The sequence below is a fragment of the Dipodomys merriami genome, unplaced genomic scaffold, assembly GCF_024711535.1.
Source record: "Dipodomys merriami isolate MVZ:Mamm:240054 unplaced genomic scaffold, mDipMer1.0.p SCAF_3, whole genome shotgun sequence".
NCBI classification, from domain to species: Eukaryota; Metazoa; Chordata; class Mammalia; order Rodentia; family Heteromyidae; genus Dipodomys; species Dipodomys merriami.
The window spans coordinates 38505710-38529994 of NW_027204492.1; the positions used below are offsets into that span (position 1 = coordinate 38505710).

Consider the following 24285-nt stretch of genomic DNA (forward strand, 5'->3'; position numbering starts at 1 on the left):
CTCTCAGACACCTGACTGGCTAACCCTGGAAATTCTAGATAGCCAGGAGCCATGGCTAGGGCTGACCTGCCTGGGAGGACTCCCCTCTTGGGGCAGGAAGGACAGTGGTAGCCCTTTGCTACTAGAGGAGCAGGAGTGAAGACACTGTTAAACTCCTGCCAAGGCCCCAAAGGCCCTTGTTACCTGATAAGTTCTATGAACCTCTCCCTGGGGGCTTCACTCACGTCCTCCTCATTAATAGCCACAATCTGGTCACCAGCCAGGAGCTTGTCCTCAGAAGGGCCTCCTGCAGAGAGGAGAGGAGAGAGGAGTGAGCCAGGAAAGCATAAGTCAGGCCAGAGCCACAGTGCCTGAGGGAGCTGAGCTGAGCCAGGCCTGCAGGAGATGACACAGGCTGAGGGGTATGAGGGTGCTGTTCCAGGTTTGGATGCTGTCTATGGAGGGAAGAGAAATGAAGGAAGAGAATGGAGTAAAGCTAGATTAGCTGTCCACAGAATGGTACTAAAAGGTCCCAAGCCCAGATCTTGTTCACAGATGAAGTTACAAGTGCTTGGCTGGCTTGGTTCTAAAGAGGAACAGATTTGCACTTCATAGGAAGGAGTTGCTTAGCCACGAGGAATGACTTCCACACTGCTGAAGTGGTAAGGAGATTAGAAGAGGGTGAGGAGTCTTCGTACGTGAATAGTTTCATACTTACTGATCTGAAATGGTTTGAGCATTCTTTCATTTGCCTGAAGACAAGGGTATAGACTAAAAGATCCCGAGGTTTTAATTTGTTTCAACACTGAGAGATGCTGCTCTTCTACAAATGACAGGTGCAATCACAGACTCGGGCAGTTTTCTGTTTCCCACCTCTAGTGGTGGTGAGGATATGATCTCAGGTGACTGGACAGAAGTCTTGGTTAAAAGATTGAGGGCAGAGGATATCTGCAGGGTGGTGGTAATAATTCTGCTGTTTAGTAAAGAACATTTCAAGAAAAAAATTCAGTGACTCAGAGAGAATGAGAAGTCAGGTCCAGCATGACTTGAAACTGAAAGAAATGCTTAATGACATGTCCCATTTCTCAAAGCCTCATCTGTAAAATGGGAAAATAATAGTACCTACACACTGTAAGAGTGGTGAGAGGATAAATGAGATGATGAATGTATAATCCACAACAATTGATAGATATTGGTAAGAATTCAACAAATGGAGTTTTTTTTGTTTTGTTTTGTTTTTTGGGTCCGGTCGTGGGGCCTGAACTCTGGGCTTGGGCACTGTCCCTCAGCTCTTCAGCTCAAGGCTAGTGCTCTACCACCTGAGCCACAGCACCACTTCCGGCTTTTTTCTTTTTGCTTATGTGGTGCTGAGGAATCGAGCCCAGGGCCTCAGGCATGCAAGGCAAGCGCTCTACCACTGAGCCACCTTCCCAGCCCAACAACAAATGGAGTTTTTATATCCTCCATGATACAACTTCTTCACCTCATTTCATTCCTTATATCTACTTCTATCAAAAATATCATTCTTTATATCTACTTCTTTCAAAATATCAGTCTTGCTGGGCACCAGAGGCTGAGATCTGAGGATCACAGCTTGAACCAAACTGGGATAGGAAACTCTATGAAACTGTTATCTCCATTAAAATACCAAAAAAGCTGGAAGTTGAGCTGTGGCTCAAGTGGTAGAACACTAGCCTTGAGCAAAAGAAGCTCAAGGCAGCACACAGACCCTGAGTTCAAGCCCCAGGACTAGCACACAAAAAACACCCAATCCTGCTGGGCATGGTGGTGCTTGCTTGTAATCCTAGCACTCAAGAGGCTGAGGCAGGAGGATGATGAGTTCAAGGCCAGCCTGGGTTGTATAGTAAAATCCTGATTCAAAAACAAAAAGACTGGTTTGTCCCCACAAATTTTTCGGTTAAGGCCACTCTACCATTAATTTCCTTCCTTTCCTTTCCTTCCTCTTTTCCTTTCCTTTCCTTTCCTTTCCTTTCCTTTCCTTTCCTTTCCTTTCCTTTCCTTTCCTTTCCTTTCCTTTCCTTTCCTTTCCTTTCTTTTCCTTTCCTTTCCTTTCCTTTCCTTTCCTTTCTTTCCTTCCTTCTTTCCTTCCTTCCTTCCTCCCTTCCTTCTTTTTCTCCCTCCATCCTCCCCTTCCTTTCTCCTTTCCTCCCCCTTTCCCCCCTCCCTTGCAATAAAAGAGGTCTTGAATGATGGAACTTGACATCTTTCTTTCTTTTTTTTTTTTTTTGTCGGTCTTGGGGCTTGAACTCTGGGCCTGGGCGCTGTCCCTCAGCTCTTCAGCTCAAGGCAAGCGCTCTACCACTTGAGCTACAGCGCCACTTCCGGTTTTCTGGTGGTTTATTGGAGATAGGAGTCTCACGGTCTCTCCTGCCCGGGCTGGCTTTGAACCTCGATCCTCAGATCTCAGCCTCCTGAGTAGCTAGGATTACAGGCGTGAGCCACCAGTGCCCAGCAGAACTTGACATCTTTCACAGGCCTTGATATTTGAATGGTACTTGTAACATCAGTCTACTGTTGCTTCCACAGATGGTTGGCTAGCTTGGTTAACCACAATTGTCTTGTGTAGGATACTTCTTTGCTTTCTCTTATGGACTCAAATACTAAAACAAATGTCCTCTACTTCCCAGCAGGTGCCTGTGCAAAAGCAGCAATGTGGATCAGCCCTACTAAGTCTTTCATAGGCTAGGTGTCTTGCCCCATGATTTTGTGGTACTAGCCTAGGGTTTTCCTTTTCTTCACCTCTCCAACTCCTTTCTCTTCAACTTATCCATTTTGCAGCTTATACCCTAGGGCCTTTTTCAAATCTATGATTTATACTTTCTTTGAAGTAAAAGTTGGGGTTCCTGGTGGTCTACTACTAAGTTTTATCTGGTCCTTCTTTCCTGGGACAAATTTGATTTCTGATCACAGATAGAACACTTTTGCCAAAAACTGCATGACTGACTCTGGAGCCTTAGGTCAGACACAAACTTCTGTGCTGAATTTTTTTCTTATGCCCTCCAGTTGAAGAGAGCTTACAAACATCTTTTTTCTTTTCCTTTGAGGATTGAAAAATTCATCAAATTTCTGCAAGACCAGTTTGTACTCCAGCTGCTCCTCTTGACTGAGCTAGAAACTGTTGTAAACATCTCAAGCCTCAGGCCCAGCAAGGCTGGAATAAAATTCCTTTCTGTCAATGTGTAGCAGATCTGGAACAAAATAGTGTTCAGCCCTTCCCCATTTCATTCACGATGGCAGGAATTCAGTTTAGTGTGGTTTGGGCTTATTCCATTCAAGCCTCACTTCCGGCTTGTATCATCAAGCCCTGGGGCGAACCCTGGCCCTACTGGCTTCCTAGTTGAGTGACTCTGGACAGATCTTGTCTCTTCCTTAGATTCCTCATTCATCAAATGGAAATGGTACTAGTTACTTGCCTTGCAGGCTTGCCCATGACAAATAAACAAGATGATGTAAAGTATTTAGTAGATGCTTAGTCAATGGTAGCTGTTGCTATTGCTACCCTGGCATTCAGAGACTGAATTCTGACCTTGCCCTCTGATCCCACCTGTGTTCTCTTGCCTATTTCTGGTCTGACCTAACTGTAGATGGGCTATCTCATGAGTGTGTACTGGTCTTTATAGCCAGATGCTTAGATTCTCCATGACAGGAGCTGTCTTGCACTTCCCTGTAACACTGCTGGGTTTAGAGTAGGTGGTCTTATAAGTACTCATTGAGTTGAATTGAATTGAATGGTACTTTCTCTTTCAAGGCATTATGACACTTCTATGCGAGTTATATGCAAAGGGAAGCTTTATTAAGGCCCCGAACCTACTAAATTATCAACTGCAACCTCTGACTGGGGCCTCACACCACCTCACTGATTGTGTCTATCAGGGTTAAACACAGCTATTGGTGGCCAAGTTGTTACTAACACATCAAGCATTCCCTGGCAACATGTTATGCTCAGAAGCTCTGCTCTTTCAAAAGATATGTGGGTGTTGGGCAACAGAAGCTATGGCTGGGAAGTCACTCTGAGAGACACCTACCTGGCCTCACAGAACGAACCACCACAGGCCTCTCACTGCCAGCCACGAAGCCAAAGCCACAAATAGGGTCTCGGTGAATGGTCACTTGTCGCAGTAGCTCTGTTGGCAGCTGCTCACATTCCATATCATTTGCGCTCTCTTCCTGCATCACATGACTGAGGGAAGGGGGAGATGGGAGCAAAAGAAGATGCAAAGGGAACTAAGCCTCAGAATCAGCTCAGAGGGACACAGGTTAGGATTCTAGCCCTGGTACCTCAGAGATTACAGCTCAACTTCCTACTTCCTGAGACACCAAGGGAGATGATGACTGCCTTGTATTTCAGACTGCAGTAAGGTATGTAGGCAAGAGAAGCCACTTGTCTTCAGAAAAACTGGTACCCTGGAGCCTGAGATAATGAGTGAGAGCCTCCCTCCATGACACCAGGACACCACAACAAGAAGCCTAAGTGTAAAGGTGTTATGCTGAAGTTAACTAGTATTTTCCATCTTCATTGGTGATTTAATCCCCAAGGGATATCCAACCCTTGATGGGACAGGCCACACGTAAGTGGGAAATGAATGGAAAGTCATTTTAGAACATAGAACATATCTCTCCATGAAAAACTTGTGCAATTTGACATTTTAATGCCTCTTAGGTGATAGGTAAACAGGAACTATTTAGATGGCATATAGAAACAAGGGTGTTTAGGGCCAATGCTTTACATGGTTGTACATAATACCAACCTATTTCATTTAATGGGACTGTCAAAAAATGGCTCCTGTGAACAGGAAGGGGAGCTACATCTTAGGGCTGTGCACCAACTTGAAACTCAGAAGAGCTAGGAGAAGAGAAGCCCTTCAGACTTGAAGAGCTGATTACAAATTGTTCTCCTGATGCCCACAACTTAGCTTCTGAGCTAAGAGCCTTATACACTTGTACATCAAGGGCCAGAGTGAATCATACTGCAGGCAGATAAACCCACATATGGGAGTCAAAGAGCCCTGAGGGGTGAAGAGATAGCGGCAAGTGGGGCCTGTGAAACTACTGAGTCCCAGAGTCGAGGAAGAAGGTAAAAAGTGGAAGGAATGGTGGCTGAGGGAAAGGGCAAAGTAGGTGGAGGTGGAAGAAAGGGCTAGAGCCAAATGACTCCAAGGTTTTAGCTCCATGATTTGGCCTATGGGCTAGGCATCTCACCACCTCAATGTGTGTAGTCTGTAAAATGAGCACCAAATTCATCAGAGGTGAAACAAAACCATTTGGTTTCAAGAAGTTAGATTATTTATCAGGACACAAATCAAGTAATTAGAGCAAAGTTTAAGATGATTTGTTGGAAACAGGGAGAAGATTTAGAGTAATTGTATGAAAAAGAAATACACAGTCTAGCTAAGAACTTTTCAGTTTTCTCTGTCATACAAGAGCTCAGAAAAGCAGACAGACCCCAACTGACTTGATGGCAACCACAGCTTCTCTGGCTGCATGAAGACTAGCTCCCCTAGGGAGGTAGAGAGGCTGCTACCATGTGGACCAACTAATGGAATTCATAAGTTGGCTCCCTCCCTCCGGCCTACTAAGACAAATGGTCACTTTCTAACTGATAGCACTCAGAAGCTAGAAGCTAGCTATCCAGAGTCCTGGAAAAGTACTTTCCTGGGATAGGAGTTCTAACGGGTGTCCTTAGGCTGGGGCTTCTCTCATTTGTGCACATGGTGGCAGGCCAGAGCTCAACCTTGATAGGAACAAGAGAACACCTGCAGCTGCGGCCTTGCTTTAGTCCTGGGGTTGCTTCCCAAATCAAACTTTTGCCTTCTGCCATCTGGCCTTATCAACAGTAAAATAGTCTCTTTTGGGATGACACTAGGTCATTGCTCATGTAGCCAGGCACTCCAGGGCAGGCTGTTGGGCTATGCAGCCCTTGGAATGGAAAGCAAGGAAGATACAGGTGGACCATGTTAAGGAAGAGCTTGGTACTGGCCCCACTCTTGCTGCAGAAACATCAGCTTTTTCCCCTTTGCTTTTCCAGAAATTGGGGACCCGTCAATATTCAGGATGAAAATGAGTATTTCTAGGGCCAGAGCAAGCAATGAACCAAAGAGTGCTGTGGGACACAAACTATTTTGCTTTATTCTTTTGACTCATGTTAGTCAATCAACAAGTATTTATTGCGTGTCTATTCAGATAGTTCAGAGCCCTGGGGAGACATGAAAGAAATTACAGATCTCTTTCCACAGAAAGCTGCTAGTCTACCTGGAGGAGAGACAAATGTCCAATACCTAAGAGAATGAGAGCACTGGATAATATTAGTTAGATGAACTGTAGGATTCAGTGCCAACTTATGTTTTCAGAGGTGGTGTGAGAAGCTGGGGAAGGTACCATGGACGATATGGTGATGAATTGGGAAGAGAGACCAGAATCTAAGCTGTGCCCATAGGTCATGTTCTGTCTTCCCAGAGGGGCCTAGCTATTTCTCCCACCACGTTAGTAATGTCTCCAGGTGTGACTGGAGCACATTTGTTCCTGCTATTTGTTGTACCTAACTGAGCTGGACTTATCATCCCTAACAAGCAGTTCTTCCTTCACACTGCCTGTATCTTCCTAGACACTTTGGGTGCTTCAAGGAAGAAGCATCTCCATTAATAGACCGCGAGGTCATTTTCTAATTCAAATGAAAGTGCTTCATTTCCTTCTGGGGTTTGCATCTTTCTGTGTCTGCAGCTCAGTCCCTCTGAAATTTGCTAAGTGCCTGGAGAATCAGGAGTGACACTGAAGGCAAGCCGTGATGGATGAGAGGAGCTCAGCTGTCTATGGGTCACATGACTGCCTTCCTAGGGGAAAAAGGCAATTTGACTTTGAAAGATGTTTAGCTTCTGGTCTTTTCCAACAGGGCAACCCTGAAGAAAATTATGAAGCAGATAAAGTTCACCCCCACCCAGATTTGTTTCTGGAACCTGCTATTTTCTTCTGTTTTCAGTTATCAAACTATGCAATGCCTTCATTCTGTCCTCTTCCTACTCAAGGTCTCCAAAATATCTCCTTACCCTTCACTAGGCTTGCTCTCTCTATTCAGTACCCCCACATACAGGTCTAGCCTTTATCTTCTATCTAATGATATCAACACTTTAGATCCATGTGGTTATTTGCATTTTTATGTCCATTACCTCATTTGAGAAAAGGTGCTTTCACATCCATTATCTCCTCATCACTGACTCTAACTGTCCTGCCAAATAGCCAGGTGATTACTCCTCCTCCTCCACTCAGGGTCTCCAAGATAGAACAGCAGAAATCTAAAGAGGCTGAGCAAAATTAGTCATCTGGCTAGAGCCAAATCTCATGGACATGGCCCATAATCCCAGCACCACCAGCTGCTTCCACTCAGGATCTTAGACCCTCTGGCTACCAAGAGTTTCCACCACAGGACTGCCACAGCCTTATGGTCACCAGCATACCATGTTCTGGCCTAGCCTGGATGCTTGGTCCACATCATAATGAACCTGCCTCTGATCTTGTTCACTCTGCATTGTTGAGAGAGTGAAATGAGATCATGGCTACAGCAGCACTTAGGAAGGTTAAGCATATCATTACACGAATGTAGAGGTGGCAATATTACTGGTAGCGTTCTTCAAGGTGGCCAGAGGAAAAAAGAAAAGGAGCTAAATAGCAGTCTCACCCATTTCACACAGCCCTAGCTCTTCCTCCAACAACTCTTTGCTTTGAAGACACAGCCCCACAATGCACTGTTTCCCCCATTTTCCAGGAAGCTCTTTCCTTGACTCAGCTCAGACAACCTGGCTCCATCTGGATGCCCTGACTTCTCTGTGGGCTGAATTTATTCCCTTATCAGTGTCCAAAGAAAGTCGGGAGGCTGGGAGTCACATTAACAACTGTTGCTAGGCAGGATGTAGCTAAAGGACAGATGAACTGACAAGACAAAGAAATGGTTCCAAGCTGACGCTCTCCCCCTTGTGCTTTTGGGCAGGAAGATAGAAAAATAACAGTTCCATTTCCAGGCATCAGCTTTTAGTTCTCCATCTCTCCTTGCCTTTGGCTCTTTTTGCTTTACATTTGGTTGGCTCCTTGGGGAGTCTTGTCAGTCCCCTCGCAACTGGCAGGATTTGGAGCCATGCAGGGCCAATTAGCCCTCTGATTCCAGTAACTGGAGCCTGACTCTCCTGGAAGCTCCAGAGATCCAGCATGGCAAGCTAGCAGCTGGGTTCTCATGAGATGCCATAGTCTCCAGGTGGCCATGATAGCAGCACCATTCCTATAGCTGCACATAGCTGTTATAGGAGTGTGGACACAAGCACTACTCCCTGGAAAAGAGTCCTCACCTGTCATTTTAGCCAGCTGCTCCTTGTCATGGTAGTGCTGCTCAAACTCTCATGTGCACCTGAGTCATGGGTGTATCACCAAATGAATTCTGAGGCAATAGGTGTGGAGCAAGGTTTGAGATTCTGAACAGTTCCAGGGTGGTGTCATGCTGCTGGGCCACAAACTTTGAGAAGCAAGTGCCTAGAAGGATGCTGTTCTCAGACAATGAGAGAGCCACAGTCAGGTAGGAGGACTGAGGTACTTTTTATTCTGTTGGGTTATGGTGTCAAAGGTCCCCGTTAAAACACAAATGTTATCTTTAGTGGACACATGAGTTAATGCAAACAAAAGAATAGCTAGCTGAATCAGTTTTATCCCAGTAGTGAATATAGAGCTGGAAACAGATAAAGAAGATAGGCAAAGTTGTATTGGGGGAAAAGGAGAGGAAAGATCTGGAAGAAAGGGCCCTATTCAGGCTCCACTGAAGAATTTTATCAGCTAAACAACAGCCAGAGGACTAAAGGAGTGAGGAAGATGCTGAGAAAGAGGACAGTGCAGAAAACAATAACCTCAGCTGTCATCTATTCAGTAATTACTATGCTCTTGGTCTGTCTGTATAGTTCCTTATGATAGCCTCATGACAACCTCCAAAAACCAGATTGTATCATGGCTACTTTACAGATAAGGAAACATATTTGAGAAGAAGTTGGGTAACCTGCTAAAGAATATGCACCTAAGCCAAAATAGCTCAGTTGGGAGAGCGTTAGACTGAAGAAGAATATGCACCTATATAAAGTGTGTGACTATAATGTGAACCCTGGCCCTGCCTAACCCATTATTCTACATGACTTTTGCTATGCACCTAGTAGGCTATGAGAAGGCAGCAAGGTTGGCTCAGTAGACACATTTAGTAGACCACTCTTCCTCAAATGAACTGAAGGCCATTACTCAGAGAACAGACTGTCATCACCATACAGCAATCTCCACTTATGAATGAGAATACATTCTAAGGCCCCTTGGCAGATGTCTGAAATGATAGCACCAAACTCTGTATATATACTATGGTTTCCCTGTGCACATGTGCCTATAATAAAATTTAATTTGCAATCTAGTGTACAGTGGGAAACTAATGATAATAATGAACAAGAGCAACTATAACAATCTATCATAATAAAATTTATTTAAAACTTAGGAATGGTTCACTTCTGGAATTTTTCATTTAATACTTTAGGCTTATTATGGCTGACTTTAGGTAACTAAAACTGTGGAGATCAAAGCCATACATAAATAGAAACTATTAGTGCTCTGTTTATACTTTAATCCCACCCTTTTCCTACATCCCAATCCTTCTACTGCACTCTTTGGAGCTCTCAATCAACAGTAAGGTGCCCTATACAGCCTTGATTTCTTCTTTGAAAATCTGTCCCCTTCTTCTTCTTTTGAGTTGAAATTGCTTAAAAAAATTTTTTTATGTTTTTCCTGTTCAAATTGCAAGTCCTTCAGGATCTGGAGGGATAAGGGGGTGCCTTTTTGTCTTTTGTTTTGTTTTGTTTGTTTGTTTTTGCCAATACTGTCTTTAGTGCTTTATTCCTCCTTACTGCTGCAAAATACCCACCTGCTGTCCATCTCTGCCAGCCATCCTCTCACCTCATATTTACCTACAGATTTCCTACATAGGCTCCACAGTTACTGAGAACTTAGTACCTAGGCACGTGTAATTTTCTACTCTTCCAGCCCCCCCTTTTTTTTTTGCTGGTTGTGGGGCCTAAACTCTGGGCCTGGACGCTGTCCCTCAGCTCTTCAGCTCAAGGCTCTACCACTTGAGACACAGCGCCACTTCTCGCTTTTTCTGCTTATGTGGTATTGAGGAATTGAACGCAGGGCCTCATGCATGCAAGGCAAGCACTCTACCACTGAGCCACTTTCCCAGACCCACCCCCTCTCTTTTGTTTTGGTAAATTATATGTAATATAAAATTACCTGGTTTTGTGCTGTTCCTGGGGCATAAACTCGGGGCTTGGGTGCTGTCCCTGAACTTTTGTGTTCAAGGCTAGTGCTCTACCACTTTCAGCTATAGAGCCATCTCCAGCCTTTTGGTAGTTAATTGGAGATAATTATCCTTTTAAATTGTTTCTCTCAGGTATTCGTCACAACAATGAAGAACTAGCCTGGTAATTTGGTTTAATTTCTTGAGAAATAACCATATTGTTTTCTACAGTGACTACATCCAGTTAACCTTATTACAAGCACTTTTCCTATGCCCTAGCTAACACTTTCTATTTTGTTTCTTTTCTTAATAGTTATCCTAATGGTTGTGTCCACTGCAACTCTTGATATCACTGTTAGTGAATTCAATACCTACATGGCAATGAGGAAGCCCCTAACAATGTCTTCTTTTTACTGAACTCACTCAGTAGTCATCCATTTATATTTCAGGTCATCATCAGTTACTGCACCATCTTCCAATTCTTTTTATAACAAACATTCTAGTCTTGACTACGCTATCTATACACCCAGTTTTCCTTCATGAGGATTCTCTCTGTGTGGGTCATGTGAATGTATCATGTATACCTCTTCACTTTCTTTGTTCTCTCCTTTACTGGAAATTTCTTCCCCACTCTTTTCTGGGTCAACTCTTCAGCTTTGGAGAGGCTTGCTCTAAAGCCTTCCCCCTAGTTATTCATCTTTTCCTTCATGCTCTTTCTTAGTTTGACTTCCTTTTGTGTCCACATTGGAGTTCCTGGTCTGCTATTATGATCATTCGCTTGTAAACATCAATTCTCTTATTTCCTCTCCCTGTTATATTCACTTTGTAAAACCTCACTCCTCAGTGAAATCAATCAACCATATGCATTTTCTGTGTAGGCATTCGAGTAGCTGAAAGCAGCTGGAGAAAAATCACACCGGGTAGCTGGCTTTTACTTTAAATTCATTATCTCACAACTGGTGTGGACACTCCACACTGGCCCCCACTTTCTCTGAAAGGACTTTTTTCTTTTCTTATTTTTTCTTGTTGGTATCAATATTTGAGCTTGAGGCGTTGCAATTGTTAGGCAGATGCTCTACCCTTTTTACTCTGGTTATTTTTGAGATAAGGTTTCACTTTTTTTCCAAGCTAGCACTGACCACAATCCTTCCAGTTGCAGCTGCTGATGACTAGCAAGTGCAACCATGCCCAGCTTTTTCTGTTGAGATGGTGTTCTTGTGAAATTTTTACTTGCTCTGGCTGGCCTGAAGCCATGATCCTTCTAATTTCAGTCTCCCACATATCTGGTATGACAGGCACATCCCCATGCCCAGTTTTTATATGGGGTCTTGTAAGGTTTTTTTGGTCCTCACTGGCCTGGAACTGTGATTCTCCTTATCGCTGCCTCCGAAGTAGCTAGGATTACAGTAGTGTGCAACTGGCACCCAGCTAAAGAGGACTATTTCATAGCACTCCTCTTTTCAATCTTCCTTACCTCACCATTTGAGATTCTAAGAAGTCTCTAAGAAGTCTCAGCTGATGACCTCATCCTGCATATTACTGGAAAAAAAACCAGGTAGTCAAATGACAGCATCCTTTCCTACCATCTTTGTTTTTCCCACTGTAAGGTCTGCCTGGGCCTTGCAAGTCCTGTGTAGACACCTCCCTACCTCTTGGCTAAGTTTCTACCCATCTGTTACCTAGGTTACTGGCACACATGGCAGCAGTCACCTTCCCCTCCTGCTAGGTTACATCCTGGGCCACCTCTGGTCACATGCCTTCCATCTGACCTTAGGAAGGTTCCAGACCCTGAGGTCAAATCCAGGTCCAGTGTGGCCACACCTCTTCCTGTCCCTGGCCTACATTAGTCCTAGTCCCAGGTGGGTCACTCTCTTTTTCAGCCATGCCTCTCCACCATGCACAGCGGGGGCAGCATTTCGGTAAACTTCTTTTCCTGCCTGAATAGTATTTGCTATTCTCTTCATCAGCTACCTAATGAAACCTACTTATTTAATATACCTTACACCCACCTATCTCTTTGAAGAATGAAAAGTCTCTTCACTTAAGTCCTGGTGACATCTTCTCTTATCTTCTCATGTATTTTTGCTCCTTTGGACTTTCATTCTCTTCCCTAAATCATCCATTTTTCCACCTCTCCAGAATAATGATGGCCTAATCATGGAAAATATTCAATCTTAAAAAAACAGTCTATGCATGGTGGTACATGTGTATAGTCCTAGCTACTTAGGAAGTGGATGCAGGAGTTCAAGAGTTTGAGGTCAGCCCAGGCAAGTGTAGTGGGAACTCATTTAAAAAACAATATAAACAAAAAAGGCTGGGATGTGGCTCAAGTGATAGAGTGCTTGGGTTCAATTCTCCGTACTACTAAAAGGAAGAGAAAGGGAAGGGGAAGTGGTAGGGGAAGGAAGGGGGTGGGGAGGGAGGGAAGGAAGGAAATGCCTCCTTCCATTCCACAATCTCCTTAAAGTTACTGCCTCTATTTTCCTGTTCTACTTCACAGTAACATTCCTTAAGAATTCTCATTGCATATATGTGTATAAATAAATGTTTATATATGTACATATACACATGTGTATATATAAATACATATATATATATATATATATATGAAGATAATGTGATGAAACCCACAAAGATTGCTTGAAAAGTAGAGAGGAAGAAGGAGAGTGAAGGGAATATTTCAGAGAGAGTGAACTTATCTGAAGAACACTGTACTCATCAATGGAATTATCACACTTAAACCTCCTTGTACTTTTAATGTATGCTAATGAAAAAAAATTCCAGACTGGAGCCATGGCCCGAGTGGTAGTGTGTCTATGTAGGAAATGTAAGGCTAAATTCAAACACCAGTACTGCCCCCCCAAAAAGTAAGTTTTCCACACATATTGTCCCTACTTCCAGTCTGCATTCCTAATTGCTGCACTAACATCTGGTTGTCACTCCAGAATAGCTTGTTAAGGTTCCCTCTGATCTCCATGGTCACCTTTCAGTCTTTTTCTTATTGTCAAGGTGGTGTACAGTGGGGTTACAGTTACATCAGTAAGGTAATAAGTACATTTCTTGTCAAACTTCCCTCATTTTTCTCCTACTTTCCCAGCACTCTATCACTAAGCCACATTCCCAGTCCATACCTTTCAGTGTTCATCTTACTCAAGGTTCTCACCAGCTGCAGACACAGCTGATCACTCCCTCCTACCTGAAAGTCTCCTCCCTTGGCTTCTGACTACCTCTTGGCTATCCTCCTACCTCTCTGGCCACCTCCCCCTTTGTTTCCTTTTGTTGTTGTTTTTGTTTTTTGGGTCCTGGGCCTCGGTACTGTCCCTCAGCTCTTCAGCTCAAGGCTAGTGTTCTACCACTTGAGCCACAGCGCCACTTCTGGCTTTTTTCTTTTTGCTTATGTGGTGCTAAGGAATGGAACCCAGGGCCTAAGGCATGCAAGGCAAGTGCTCTACCACTGAACCACCTTCCCAGCCCCCTTTGTTTCCTTTGTGACCTCTCCTTTCTTACTGGAGTTCTTGGGAACTTAGGCCTGGCCATTTTATTTCTCCTCTCTTTTCAAGGTGAGTGCATCCAGTCCCCTGGCTTTAACTGTAATCTATAGGCTGACAACTCCCAAATTTGCATTCTATCTGAATGTCTTCTGGAGCTCGCAGGCTCTTAGATTTTGACACTTTTACTTTTCTGTCTTAGAGAAATCTCAAATTTAACATGGGTGAAACTGAACTCTGGGTTTATTTCTAACTGAAACTTAAGCCTCTCTCAATGTTCCTCATTTCTGCACACACCATTAGAATCTCTTCAATCGCTCAAGCCAGACATCTGAAAGTCCTTCTTCAAATCGACTCTCCTTGATCCTGCCCTTGCATCCAATTTCTCAGTTAAGTATTGACATCTGTCACCTCAAAACACATTGAGTATTTGCTAGACTTCTTCAATGTTCACAGCTACTACAAGCTCAAGGCACCATCACCTCTCCTGTGGATCTAACACCCTCCTTATTGGTCATCCTACACCACTGCTGCTTCCCTTTGAAATCTGTTCCCTATAGCTATTGGCAAAAATCAAGACCAGAGCCTATCACTATTTTGACTCATGATTTCAGAGCTTTAAAGTCCTTCAGGCATTTCCCCACTGCAAGTGAATAATACATAAATTCCTTTTCTCTGGCTCACAGGGCTTATCCCCAGCCCTGTTTTTTTTCCCCAAAACCCCAGTGCTATTCTAACTGGTCTGCCATATAATTTGGCCCCATTGGCTATCTAAGAGTTCAACATATTAAGTTCCTTGCTACCTTGAGGTCAGCCCATTTGATACTCTCTTTGTCCCAGAACTCCCTTTTCCCTATGTTTTGCACACCTGATTTTTCATCCTTTAGGGCTCTGCTCAAATATCACCTCCTCACAAACTCTGCCCTGGTTGCTCTCCATTGTTGCAACCTAGGTTTCCATTGTGAGAGTCATCCCAATTTGTAATTACATATTTATGTGATTATTTGCCTGGAAACCTTGTTCAACAATAGACTGCCACCATCTAGTATGTAACTTGGCACATAGTAGGTGCTTAGTAAACATTTTCTAAGAGAGCCAAAGCATACAGAATAGAACAATAGAGAATAGAATCATACAGAATAGAATCAATAGAAGCATACAGAATAGAATCCTCTGTGGCCATTCCATGCTAGACGCAAGCTACATGCTGTAGCTCAATCTGTGAAAGGCAGGTTTCTGGATGAGGAGTGCATTACTTAAACTTCAACACAACTTAAAAGGAGGGAAATCTATTTTGGTTCATGATTTCAGTGGTTTCAGTACATTTAAAATTGGTCCTATGGTGAGGCTGAACATAATGGTAGGGAGTCTATGGTAGAGCAAAACAGCATACCTCATGAAGCCAGGAAGCAGAAAGAGAAAATAACGGGTCTAAAACAAGGTTTTTATTTCCAAGACACCCACTCCCCCTAAAGACCTACTTCGTCCTAGGTCTTACCTCCTACTTTTTGTCGCTTCTAATAATGCTATCATATTATGAATTCACTGAGGGATCATTCATTGATTTGGCCAGAGCATTCAAGTTCCAATCACCCATCCTTTGGGAAACCAAGTTTTCAACACATGAGCCTTAGAGGGGGACACTTCATATCCAAACCATAACAAGGAGCCTAGCTTATAGGCAAAACCCTTTCACACCTTTGGCCAAAGCTCAAGTTAGGGAGAATGGAGTCAAAGGAAGGATTGAAAGCTGCAATTTAAGAAGAGGTGGAAGACAACACAATTCCAGCCTTTTAAGGATGGAAAATCCAACAGTTCTTCCCCAGTGGAGGAATTCCTTCCTCTCCTGTCTTCTCCTCTACTGTCTTCTCTTGTCCTCCTCTCCCCTCCCCTCTTCATTCTTCCTCCTTTCTTCTCCTTTCTTCCTTCTTTCCTTTTGTTTAGTTCTGTTTTCTTTCTCCTTTTTTTTCAATAATAGGGTCTTGTACTCTGACAACTAAGACTTTCCCCACCCTGGGAGAATTTTGTAGACAGTCCTCCAGAACAGCCAAAGGCAGTGGGATGGACAAGACGACTCTGGATAGTCCTTCCCACTTCTGGGAGTCTCTGGATAGATGATTCGGTACTTTCTTAGCATTGCCTTCCTCTTTTCCTTCCAAATCGTTAAGGTCTCAAAACTTCCTTTTCAGCTGAGTTTGGAGAAGCATCATTTGGAAAAACCTGCTGGTGTCTGGATTATTTCTCTGACTGCCCAAACAGTAGTTTTCCCCCAGTGGACTGAAATAGAGACACCTGTCATCTGTTCTTTCAGGTCACAAGCAGGCAGGTAGTGAGACCAAACTTACCTGTCCTTCTACAAATACCTGGGCCTAGAGTCACATTATCAAAGTCCAACCTCATAAAACTGAGAGGAAGCTGTGGAGGACCCTCTCTGCAGCCCCCTTCCCCTTCCCTTATCCCCTCAAGGGCTACACATTCAATAGATTCCGACATGTTGTCTAATAGGCCTAGACATATTCCTAAGCCCTCACTTCTGGGGCTGCCAGCCTGGTGACAGATGTGTGTGCTGTGCCAGATGTGAGGCTGATGCCATATGGCATCTTGGGTCTCGGGTCACAAGGTCTGAAGCAGCTGCCACTGAGTTGTGGAGGAGGTAGTGGGGAGATCCTTGCATTTTAGCCCCACTTACCTGTCACTGACTGACGCAGTGAGGGGGAACTGTAGCAATGAAATATTCATGGGATCTTGAAGGAGTTGTCATGTCACTCCAAATGGGCACCCCAGCCCCCACTCTCCATGTACCACACCAAGTATTTTTGAAAGAGGCCAAGACAGAGATTGACTGAGCCAGAGGGGGAGAGAGAAAAGACAAGCAAGAGGAGAAGACAGCTGAGCAAGAAAGGAGGACAGACAGAGCCAAGAGGGAGCAAGCGAGGCGAGGAGAGGCAGTGACAACAAGACAGAAGAGGCAAAATGAGACAAGAGGGCCTTGGAGACCGCGAAGGCAAAAGGACAGGCGTGGGGAAGGCAAACCCGACAGAGATGCTGTGGCTGTACTGCCAACTCCACTTACCTTAGCTTTACGCAGGCCCTCTCCTGCTATATACTTGCTCTCTAAATAACCCTGGGCTGCTCCCCAGTGCTGCCCTTGGGGCTTCCATGGCTACTCAGAAGCCATGAGATAAATGAGAACCTTCAGGTAAAGGATTTATGGTGATGCATCTCTTATGGGAAGAGGACTGCTATTCTGACAAACTGACAGTATGATTCCCTCTACCCATTTGACAGATGGGGATGCAGTGGCAAGGGTAAAATCTGAAACAGCATAAGGAGGAGACCCAGTATGACTTACCAACTAGGGTAATTTCCCAGTCACCAGATGGTACAATTTCATTGTGAAAAAGGAAATCAAGAGGAGCCAAATCCTAATGGGAGACAATTCCAGAAGGTGGGAAGGCACAATCATGATGGGATAAGTGGAGTTGGCAGGGCTAAAGGAGCAGCAGGCCTGAATTCTTCCCCTCAGTGCACACATCTCTCTGAGGTCAGGCTAGGCCACAGAGCTCTGGTAAAGAATGCTGATTCCAAAAATTATATTAAGTGAAGTAAGCCAGGCCCAAAGAAACATAGGTCCTATGGTTTCCCTTATTTGCAATAACTAGTATAAGTCTAGGACAAGCAGAAAAGGTCAAAAGCTATGTACATATGACCATATAAGATGATGTTAAGCAAAATGAACCCCAAGATAGGGACACAAGTGTTTTTTTCTTTCTTGCTATTGTTTTTAATGTATTTATAATGTATTATGTGATTTTTAAAATTTCTTTTCTATCTTGTATATACATTTTTATAATTTGGGGAGGGGAAGGGAAATAACAAAATGCTTAAATAAGGATATAGGTTGACCTATTGTAACAATGAAATGTGCAAGACACTATGTTGAAAACGAACTTTACAACTTCAAGAGGGGGGAAGGAGGAGTTGGAGAGGTGGGCAGGGAAGGGATGGTAGGGGAAACACAAAGGAGGAGGTAACAATGCTCAATAGAAAATGTACTCATTACTCATTACTCATGTAACTTTAACCTCTCTGTACAGTATTTTTATAATAAAAAACATATAAAAAAAGAATGCCGATTCCAGAGAGGGTCCCTGGCCTCCCTGTTCTCTGCTCTTGGATCTCAGCCTTTATTCTGCTAAAGATTGAACTGTAAACAAAACTTGGAGGGTGGACAGGGGGAGCAGATGTGGGCAGGAACTTTTGGGAATTTCCCAACAAGTAGCTTCCTCCAGTAGCTAAAGACCCAGGGCTCAAATAGCACCTCTGTGGGGGTTATTTGGCAGGTGCTAGCTGCACAGGACTCTAGGCAAAGCCTCTTGAAGAAAAATGAGGGGTTATTCAGCTATCTGCATCATTTTCCCCTTTTTTTGTAAGATAGCTAGACATCTATGGCCTTAGCCATTACTCTTGGATGACACCAACTTCTGGCTCTGGTCAACTTCTAGAGAATCTCAAGAATTGGTTGGAACCTTAAAAGTTATTCACTTGCTCCTCATCCACCAGCCACTTATTTCCAGAAATAGGGGACAGGGGGGCTTTCTAGATGAATAGTGCAGCTAGATACTGCAGGAAGGACCAGACTTGGGCTGGTAGAGAGCAAGGACACTGAGAACAGACCCAGAGACCAAAGGGAATAGGAAATATATAGTAAGAGGCATAAAGACAACAGCTTAAGGAAGGTAAAGCTTAGCTGGGAAGCAAGAAGCTGTAGCTGAGCCAGGGTAGGCAGATAATAGGCCTTTCCCTCACTGTCTCTCATCTCTACCAGTGCTAGGGCACAAAGCCCTCTTCCAAGTGCTTCTTGAGGAACTTTGTGAGGAGAGATGCTAGCCAGTCTAATCAGAAAGGGACAGAAAAGGGCACATTTATCTCGATGCCTTGCCTAGATGCCTGTGATGATGGAGGTGGCATCTTCAGCCCAAGCCTTATGGCCAGCAGGTGCCAGGCTGACCTCCTGTGAGGGAGCAGCCTCAGCTCCTTCCTGTGCACAATTTCTAATCTGTCCAATCAGTACAGCCCAAGAACAAGGCAGAAATTAGGTCAAGAAGCCAATAGACAAAGGAGAGTATGTGAACAAAGACTTGGAGGAGTTCAGAGATGCCAACTGCCGGCTCAGGACAATGAGACACCTTTTATTCTGCCGAAATGTATCTTCCTGCTGAGACAAAGAAAGTATAAGGTCTTTCCTAAACTGGGGTCAGTAAAGGAGTAGTGAGATTGGTGAACCCTTCACATAAGAAAAAAGGACAAGGGCAAGGACACCCACAAAATTTGAGGTAGCACAGTAACATATACTTTCCCGGTGTTGTTGGTTGGTAACACTCATCTGTTTCCTGGAGATGACAATGAAACGACCAGCCTCACAGGACCCATAGGTTTGCCTCTGCCTGGAGCAAGGACACATAGAGGTTGGGTATGGTAGTAGGAGATTGCATCCCATTCTATAAAAAGGCGTGGGGCAAAGAGAATCCTAAAGAATCCTGAGAACCCCCAGTCTCTCTACTCAGCCACAGACACTCAATGATGGATCCCAGACTCAACTCACTAAGGTAGAAAAGAAAACCCAGGCATTTTAGAAAAAAAACTCAAAAGGGTAAGGAAAACATGATTTTATTTTTGAAGGCATGCTAACCCTTAATTACCCAGAAACATTCTATTAAGCAAGAAGCTCTTTGACAAGCATTTAGGTTTTGGCAATACTGTCTATTTTCTGTTATTAAAATCCACAGTAGGTCTGGGAATGTGGCTTAGTGGTAAAATGCTTGCCTAGCATGCATGAAGCCCTGGATTTGATTCTTCAGTACCACATAAACAGAAAAAGCCAGAAGTGATGCTGTGGCTCAAGTGGTAGAGTGCTAGCCTTGAGCAAAAGAAGCTCAGAGACAATGCATAGGCCCTGAGTCCAAGCCCCAGGACTGGCAAAAAGAAAAGAATAAAATCTACAGTGGAATAATGCAAACTCTACCCCCTTCCCTCTTACAAGAAGGATGGCAGAGTCCCTTACAGTGAGTCAGGGACTCCCTCTCCTAGCTTTTAGATAGCACTAATTCATTTAACTAATATCTGTATCAAAAATCTACTCAACATCTACTATGTGCCTAGACTGTCCCTGCAGGAAAGTTGTAATCTATGGTGGGGGCAGGGGTACGTGTGGAAACAAACACAGAGCCATGTGTCATCTCTTCTATAGGGGGTAGCAAAAGATGCTATGGAAGCACAGAGGAAGGTTTGCCTCTACCTCACTATGGCTCCCAGCAGATTTCCCCACCCCCTCACCCTAACTCCAGACAAGTAGTGAAGGTGAGAAGGACATTCCAAAAAAAGAATGTCAGATGTGGGAACAAATGAACAGGAAGACTTGGTAAAGAGGGAAACCTCTTGGTAGCCAAGTCATTGCAGTTAGAAGAAATCACAGAATAAATTCAGGCAAGACTTTAATTTGAGCTCTATTCCCCACTGACTCCTTTTGTGTGGCCTTATGAAATGATATAGTGAACTCTGAAGAGACCATGTAGATAATGAGGGGCACAGCCCAGCACTGGGATTGATAGTCACATGTCTTATACACCACCCCAAAGCTGTTCAGGGACATCCCCATCACATAAGGAGCAGGAAGGATAGACCAGCTGATTCACTGAGATCCAGCCCATACTAATGGTGACCACATACCCTGTGATGTCCATACTGAAGAGTCTTCATGAAGCAATCTCTATGAATAGGGCAAGGGCAAGGGTAAGAAATTCAAAATAACGCAATTGCAGCACCAGGTATGTCATAGGGATCACCCTAAGGGACTTGGTCACATACAGGATTCAGTTCACAGGGACCATGCTCAGGGAGGAGCAGGGGTCACAGCAATAATATTACTCAAGTATGGGCTGGTGGCTCATACCTGCAATCCTAGCTACTCAGGAGGCTGAGATCTGAAGATCAAGGTTCAAAGCCAGCCCAGGCAGGAAAGTCTATGAGACTCTTATATCCAATTAACCACTAGAAAACCAGAAGTGGTGCTGTGGCTCAAGTGGTAGAGCGCTACCCTTGAACTAAAGAGCCCAAAGTTCCAGCCCCACAACCACAAAAAAAATACCAAAAAAAAAACAAAAAACAAAACAAAACAATCCCCTCTCCCTCACTAGGAGGTACCAGCCTTGCAAATAAGGTTATAAAAACTTTCTAGAAAATAAATCATAACAGAGGTACTCAGAGCCATAATATTGGATTAACAACTCAAAGCCAGCAGACCAGACACTTGTCTAATTAATAAAACTTACAAAGCAGAACAGCTCATTGATGTTGCAGGCATAGCACTTAGTACAAAAAAACCAAATCCATGAAGCCCATTCTCCATCGACTTGTACAATTCTGTTCTTGTGTGATAGGGGGCTGGGGAATGGAAGATAGTAAAGAGCTCTAAGCAGTTGGGAGTCTGTTCTGAAGACAAATCTGTGCCTTGTGCACAAAGCTCCTCAAGAGTTCTTTCAAGCCAGGCTGTGGAGTTCCTGGAACTGGTCTGGAATCCCAACTTTGTGGCAAGTTATTTAAGTCTCAGTTGCCTCATTTACATAACAAACTCATGATAGTTTCTACTTAGGAGTACCTACGAAGATTAAACATGAAAAATACTGGTACAAAACAAGACCTCAATCAATAACAGCTACCAGCAAGTATTATTACTGAGCACCAACTAATACGATCTACAGGCCTGTTACGGCTCACTTGGTTTGACTTTCTCCACAGGATATAACAGGAGTTGTTTTGAAAATTGATTGAAAACTCTACAGGACTAGGCCCTGACTTCAGATCTACAGAACAAATAAGCTTTGCCCTTTTACTACTTCATTAAGGCCAACTTCTTGTCCTATTTCCAGCAATTAACAGTGGGGGAGGGAGGCTGAAGCAATACTAGCTGAAATCCCATTAGCTGGAGGCCATGGACATGATCTCCACGATCATTGTGGATCTAAATGTCCTCATCTGCCAGATGGAAATGCTGTTAGTATCTACCTCACAGGGTTGTAAAAATTATATAAAATTATATATATATATATATATATACATACACACACACACACACACACACACACACACACACTTAGAACATGCCTGGTACACAGAGAGCCTTCAATGAATATCAGCTATGGTTATTCTTATAAAAATAATTTGTGTGGGGAGGCGGGGAACTTGAGCTGGAAATGAATTGTTAACTACAAGGTAAAGAGAGATCTTTTCCAGGTGCTGGTGGCTCATCCCTGTAATCCTAGCTACTCCGGAGGCTGAGGATTGCCATTCATAGCCAGCCTGGACAGGAAAGTCTGTGAGACTTTCATCTCTAATAAACAACTCAGAAAAAGCCAGAAGTGGATCTGTGGCTCAGGTGGTAGAGGCACTAGCCTTGAGCAAAAGAAGCTCAGGTACAGAGCCTAGGTCCTGAGTTCAAGCCCCAGAACCAGGCCAAAAACAAAAACAAAAACAAAAACCGGCTGGGAAGGTAGCTCAGCGGTAGAGTGCATGCCTTGCAAGCATGAGGCCCTGGGTTCGATTCCTCAGCACCACATAAACAGAAAAAGCCGGAAGTGGCTCTGTGGCTCCAGTGATAGAGCACTAGTCTTGAGCTGAAGAGCTGAGGGACAGCGCCCAGACCCAGAGTTCAGGCCCCATGACCGGCAAAAAAAAAAAACAAAAAAAAACAAAAAAAAAAACTTTAATACATCAAACACTAATGGCTAGGGGTGGTAGATCAGAAGGGAGACTTGTATGTGCTCAAAGAAAGGACTGACTTAGGATAAAGTCACCTTTGTTATCTCCTCTCTCAAGAAAAAAAGTGACAATTACACTCCTGCACATTTCAACTTTCAATCTTTCTGTAATCAATACATCTATGATGGGGTGGGTAGTCATGCTGTAGTCCTGCAAATCTTGGAGAAGACGGGGTATCATTGCTATCCACCTGTGCAGGCAAAGACGCATAGAGGGAAAGCAGGCCAGCAAGGGTGTCTAGGAAGTGGAGGTGCAGTGGGGGAAAGTGGGAAGGCTAGAAAACTCCCCCCAGCCCACTTCCTAAGAGTCCAGGTGACCCAGCACTGGAGGCTTGAGAGGGTGGCTCTTGGGGAGGATGGTGCCCAGCACCTGGCAGAGCTGCACCCCAGCTTCTTGCCTTCCTTGGTTTTTCTCAACCACTTCCCTCCCTTCCCCCCACCACCAGTAGGAAAACTTCCCGCTCAGCGGCCACTTTTCCATCCGCACCTCAAATCTCAGCCTCGCCCAGCAATTTCCTCTTCTGCAGCAACAGAACCGGCCCAGGGGCTACCTGGTGACCAGAACAATCTTCTGGGTTGGGGGATGGAGAAGGATTGTCAGTATTCAACGCACCAACAATGCTCACAGGCTGCCGGTGCCAACTGCGCACAGACCCAGGAGGAAAGAACCCCTGCCAGCGCCGTCCCCAAGTCACATCGAGGGCTGAAAACCCTAGGACTTGCTGCCGACAGACAACCGTATAGATCCCTGATTTCTAGCTTTTTCCCAGGCAAGTCCCAAGCCTGCTGCTCAGAGCACAATACTTACTGTCTGGCCCTCTTGGGCCAGGGGCTGGATGGCTACCCGGCTCAGGAACCCTGCCGCCGGCTCCCTCTTGCTGCCCCTTGCCAGTGGCCAGCGCTGACTGTAACAGCAGTCGGCAGCAGCAGCGGCAGCGTTGGTAGGAAGAGAAAGATCACGCCTGCCTTAGAAACCCAGCCCCTGCTGTGACCAGAATCTTAAAGAAGAAGGCGACTGGCTTGGGCCCCAGAACCTCCACTGAGGTTGCAAACTAGCGAGGCAGCTGGTAAACACCCTTTGCTTACCTCTTACCAGTCCGAAATCTGGCCACCTGGGCATTCGGTGGTGTCTGCTGGAATGAGCCCTCCGGCTGAGGACAGACAAGTGCTGGTAATCCAACTGCTGCTGGCTGAGCACTTAGTAAGGACTAGACATTGTAATTTTCGTCCATTTTTCTCATTCCAGCATCTGTTCCATTGTACAGAAAACAAAACAGAGGCTCACATAGGCAAAGGGAATAGCCCCTGATACGGTAGCTACCAAGGCACTGAAGGGTCCAAGATTTGAAATCTTTGGGATCTCAAAGTGTGGCTGCCTGCTTCAAAGCCATTGTGTCAGTACAAAGTAGCATATAAAAACATTTGTCTCTAGCTTCCCCAGTCATTACTTTTCTGAATGGACTGGGAACAAGTGGGAACTCCAGATCATTTTGCCTGTGGGGAAGGGAGTGGGACCTTGGGACGCAGAAACTTGACTGCAGTGCCTAGACCCAGAGACCAGCCACCTCTGTTTGCCATAGGCATTCATTCTTCTCACACTTATTAGACACTTATTATGCATGTCCTTATAAAAGACAGAAAAAGGAAAAGGAAGAAGTCTGGGGTCTGGATGGTCTTCCAGAAC

At 44.5% G+C, this 24285-nt stretch overlaps 1 protein-coding gene across 6 annotated transcripts in view; it reads right to left on the bottom strand.

The window, feature by feature from the left end:
- The window catches only part of Frmpd3 (FERM and PDZ domain containing 3), a 144827-nt gene that overhangs the window by 63627 nt on the left and 56915 nt on the right, over positions 1 to 24285 (bottom strand). For 2 of the 6 annotated variants that reach the window (XM_070039963.1, XM_070039965.1), the window contains exon 2: positions 184 to 286. The exons of 1 other annotated variant lie outside the window; for it this stretch is intronic. Coding sequence is in view for 2 of the 5 variants with exons in the window: in XM_070039961.1 (XP_069896062.1) it covers positions 184 to 286; positions 4026 to 4173 (251 nt within the window). In the remaining 3 variants the exon portion in view is untranslated. Of the gene's footprint in view, positions 1 to 183; positions 287 to 4025; positions 4181 to 23409; positions 23471 to 24285 lie in introns of those variants that run through there. 3 more of the 6 variants (XM_070039961.1, XM_070039960.1, XM_070039966.1) reach the window with 3 other exon arrangements.